Source organism: Lipotes vexillifer, unplaced genomic scaffold (genome assembly GCF_000442215.2).
Source record: "Lipotes vexillifer unplaced genomic scaffold, Lipotes_vexillifer_v1.1 scaffold230, whole genome shotgun sequence".
Lineage (NCBI taxonomy): Eukaryota > Metazoa > Chordata > Mammalia > Artiodactyla > Lipotidae > Lipotes > Lipotes vexillifer.
In genome coordinates, this window is record NW_006775143.1 from 7,959,199 (window position 1) to 7,963,254 (window position 4,056).

The 4,056-nt window shown below is 40.3% G+C and overlaps 1 protein-coding gene across 1 annotated transcript in view; it reads left to right on the plus strand.

Moving 5' to 3' along the window:
* The window catches only part of SVEP1 (sushi, von Willebrand factor type A, EGF and pentraxin domain containing 1), a 186,639-nt gene that overhangs the window by 118,956 nt on the left and 63,627 nt on the right, over window positions 1-4,056 (plus strand). Inside the window, exons 25-26 of the mRNA XM_007449809.1 lie at window positions 2,329-2,486; window positions 3,760-3,961. Of these exons, the coding sequence (XP_007449871.1) occupies window positions 2,329-2,486; window positions 3,760-3,961 (360 nt within the window). The remainder of the gene's footprint in view (window positions 1-2,328; window positions 2,487-3,759; window positions 3,962-4,056) is intronic.

Here is a 4,056-nt window from a genome sequence, read left to right on the forward strand (position 1 = left end):
ACCCCAAAAAAAAAAATGTGTCTGTAAGTTTTAAAAAATTAAAAAAAAAAAAAAAAAAAAAAAAAAAAAAAAAAAAGAATTCTACCCCAGTTGCAACATTTCCCAGCACTTTCCCGGTTCAGCCCCCTTCCATTACTGTCCCCTAACAGAGCTAGCATACTATCTGGAAGAAATAGGAAGCCATCCCTGGTGGCGCAGTGCTTGAGAGTCCGCCTGCCGATGCAGGAGACGCGGGTTCGTGCCCCGTTTCGGGAGGATCCCACATGCCGCGGAGCGGCTGGGCCCGTGAGCCATGGCCGCTGAGCCTGCGCGTCCGGAGCCTGTGCTCCGCAAATGGGAGAGGCCACAACAGTGAGAGGCCCGCATAACGCAAAAAAAAAAAAAAAAAGAAATAGGAAGCCAGTTCTGCCAGTGAGACTTTCACTCTTAATATGGAAATGAGGTCTTAGCAGGGTAGCATCATCTTTTCATGGGCTTTTTTATATCTTCTGGCATACAGCCCCTAACCATAGGCAATAAGAAATTTCCAAATGAACAGCAAGAGTTCCAAACTCTCCCCAGGGTCCAAAACAATTGATGAATACCAAATCTGTCTAAATCCTAACTAGAGGAAAGGTGAAGATAAACCCTCCTAATTCAAAAAGAATGTTAGTTGCCACCAAAGTGAATCTGTTTCATAGACAAAGATACTGAACTGCCATAATGATATCACACATGTACATATAAAGATGAGTGAAATTCTAGCCAAAATAGATTTACCCTCAACTACACAGAACTCCATAAAGATGCACGCCAATTCCAACTGAGGTTTTCTTTTAAACCCCCAAATACCATTTATTCATATTATTGCCAATATCAAAGAGGTCCCCATATAAACATGCTGGTAACAATATTAACTACATTTATTGGGCAGTTCCTTTTTAATTAAAAATATTTCAGACATACAGAAAATTACAAAGAATAATAAAAGTCATACACTCATCACAGTAATTATCAAACCTTAGCCTTTTGCCATATTTGATTTATATCTTTTGTTTTTAAAAAATCAAATTCTAAAGATAGATTTGGAGTCCCTCCAAATATGCATACATACACACACACATGCACAACACCCACACATATTTCTCTTCTTCCCCAATAGTAATCACTATCCTGAAGTTGGTTTATATCTTTCTCATTCAGACTTTATGTTTTACTATGTATATGACTTCATAAACAGCATATAGTATAGTTTGACGTGTTACATTAAGTGGTATCATGTTATATGTATGTATATCCCTTTGTATTTTGGGTTTTGTTTTTTCACTCAATACTATGTATTTTCAAGACTGATACATTTGGCTCTAGTTTGCTCATTTCAACTGCTGATTAGTATTCCACTGAATGATTATACCATGGTTTATTTTCCCGTTCACTTCTCCATGAACATGTAGAATGATGCTGTTGTGAACACGTGTTATATGTGTCCTTGTGCACCTGGGCAGTAAATCTCCTAGAGTTCATACTAGAAATGGACACACAGGGCTCTGGGAGTACAAACTCTCCACTGCCCTTGACATTGCCAAGTGGTAGTTGTACTCACTGAGATTTCCCATTTCATGACACCTTTGTCAACATTTGACATCATTAGGTGTGTTCTCCATTCTGAGGGGTTTAAATCGTTCGTTGCATACCACGGAGACTGTATGGCATATTGATTAAGAATAAGCCACTAGACTGAGGTCAAAGTCCTCCTCCGGCACTTAGTAAAAAGAGGACTGAGGCGAATTAGACTCTCTGAGCCACGGTTTACTCATCTGTAAGGTACCTCATTGTTATAAAGATTGGATTAACATATGTGACTTTTTGTTTTTTTTCTAGCGCTTCTGTGGGGAGAGAAATTCCCAATGTATGAATAATACTCTTCACCTTGACCAGAACTGCTTTATACTCTATTTTTGCTACTACAGTATCTCAAATATACGTTGTCTTAAATAGGTTTATTTGAATGAACTAAAAAAAGTAACAGTTAAAGCGCTGTTTTAATGGGGAAAATATGTTTCAGCGTTTCAGGGTTTTTCTTTTAATTCAATTTAGTTAAACTGAAAAAAAAGAAAAGAAAAAGGATTCACCTATTTCTCCCACCTCCCACGCCCCTGTCTCTGGCTTATGGTCTATAAGCTTGGTGTGTGTGTGTGTGTGTGTACACATATATTTAGATTCCACATATAAGAGAGATCATAATAGCACTTCAGCTTTTCAGAGTCTTTTGAGACAATGTTGTCATTGGAGACTGCTTCTAATGCCCTTTCTGCAACTATTCTGTTACAATAGTTTGTTTTCTTTCAGGTGCCAGTGTGCAGTGGGCTTCACAGGGCCACACTGTGATTTGAACATCAACGAATGTCAGTCTAACCCCTGTAGAAATCAGGCCACCTGTGTGGATGAATTAAACTCATACAGTTGTAAATGTCAGCCAGGATTTTCAGGCAGCAGGTGTGAAACAGGTATATATGAACTTCATGTTATTAATAACGATACTAACAATAATGATATAATAACAGTGTCAATTTTTACCTGCACTGAGCACCACCTATATACCAAAAACTATGCCAAGCATTTTGTACTCATTCTTCACAGCCACCCACTAAGACTGCTTCATGTTATCTCCAGTAGCACAGGAGGCTGAAGCTTAGAGCTGTAAGGGAGAAATGGAAGAAATCTAATTTAGCAGAACTCTTCACATTCTGCATGTTTAGAAAGGATGCTTTGAAAGGTCACTTGATTTAGAAGGTCAGAATCCATGGATATGTTTGGGAGTCAATGCTAAACTGCTTTCTCAGAGCACTGGAGTCTTTTGGCTGTAGGACTTTTGTTCTGTTGAGTGAGATATGCAGGATTGGGGCTCATAAAATGGAGAAGAGCCAGAGCCCTGAGCAGGGATGGAGCGTTGCCCTTGCAGTGACCCCCTCCTTCTCTCCTGCAGTATCAATCACTCCGCACATGTGCTTAGAGTCTCTCATCTTTAATGATTCCCCAACCCCACCTGTCCTTCCAGCTATTCCCTGTTTCTCAGCTTCCTTTCACTGCTGAGTGCGTTTCCTGTCTTAGATACTCACTGATGATTTTATTTAAAAGAATTTGCTAGGGACTGGCTGTCCAGTGGTTAAGACTTCGTCCTCCAACGCAGGGGGGTGTGGGTTCGACCCCTGGTTGGGGAGCTAAGATCCCACATGCCTGGTGGCCAAACAAAACAAAACAGAAACAATATTATAACAGATTCAATAAAGACTTTAAAAATGGTCCACATTTTTAAATGGTCCATATATATGTATACATGCCACATCTTATTTATCCATTCATCTGTTGATGGATATTTAGGTTGCTTCCACGTCTTGGCTATTGCAAATAGTGCTGCTGTGAACATCGGGGTGCGTCTATCTTTTAGAATTAGAGTTTTCTCCAGATATATGCCCAGGAGTGAGATTGCTGGATCATATGGTAACTTTATTTTTACTTTTTTGAGGAACCTCCATACTGTTTTCCAAAGTAGCTGCACCAATTTACATTCCCAACAGTACAGGAGGGTTCCCTTTTCTCCACACCCTCTCCAACATTTATTATTTGTAGACTTTTTAATGATGGCTCTTCTAACTGGTGTGAGGTGATACCACATGATAGTTTTGATTTACATTTCTCTAATAGTCAGCGATGTTGAATATCCTTTCACGTGTCTATTGACCGTCTGTATGTGTGCTTATACTTTCTTATTTGTTGCAGAACAGTCTGCAGGTTTTAACCTGGATTTTGAAGTTTCCGGCATCTATGGTTACGTCATGCTGGATGGTGTGCTTCCATCCCTCCGTGCTGTAACCTGCACGTTCTGGATGAAATCCTCTGACACCACCAACTATGGGACGCCAATCTCCTATGCACTCGAGAATGGCAGTGACAATACCTTCCTTTTAACCGATTATAATGGGTAAGCAGAGGTGTCGGGAAGGCTGTGCTAGGACTTATCCTGGCACCAAGTTTGAACTGACAAGGGGGTTGGAGTGGTGGCGGTGGGGGGGGGGG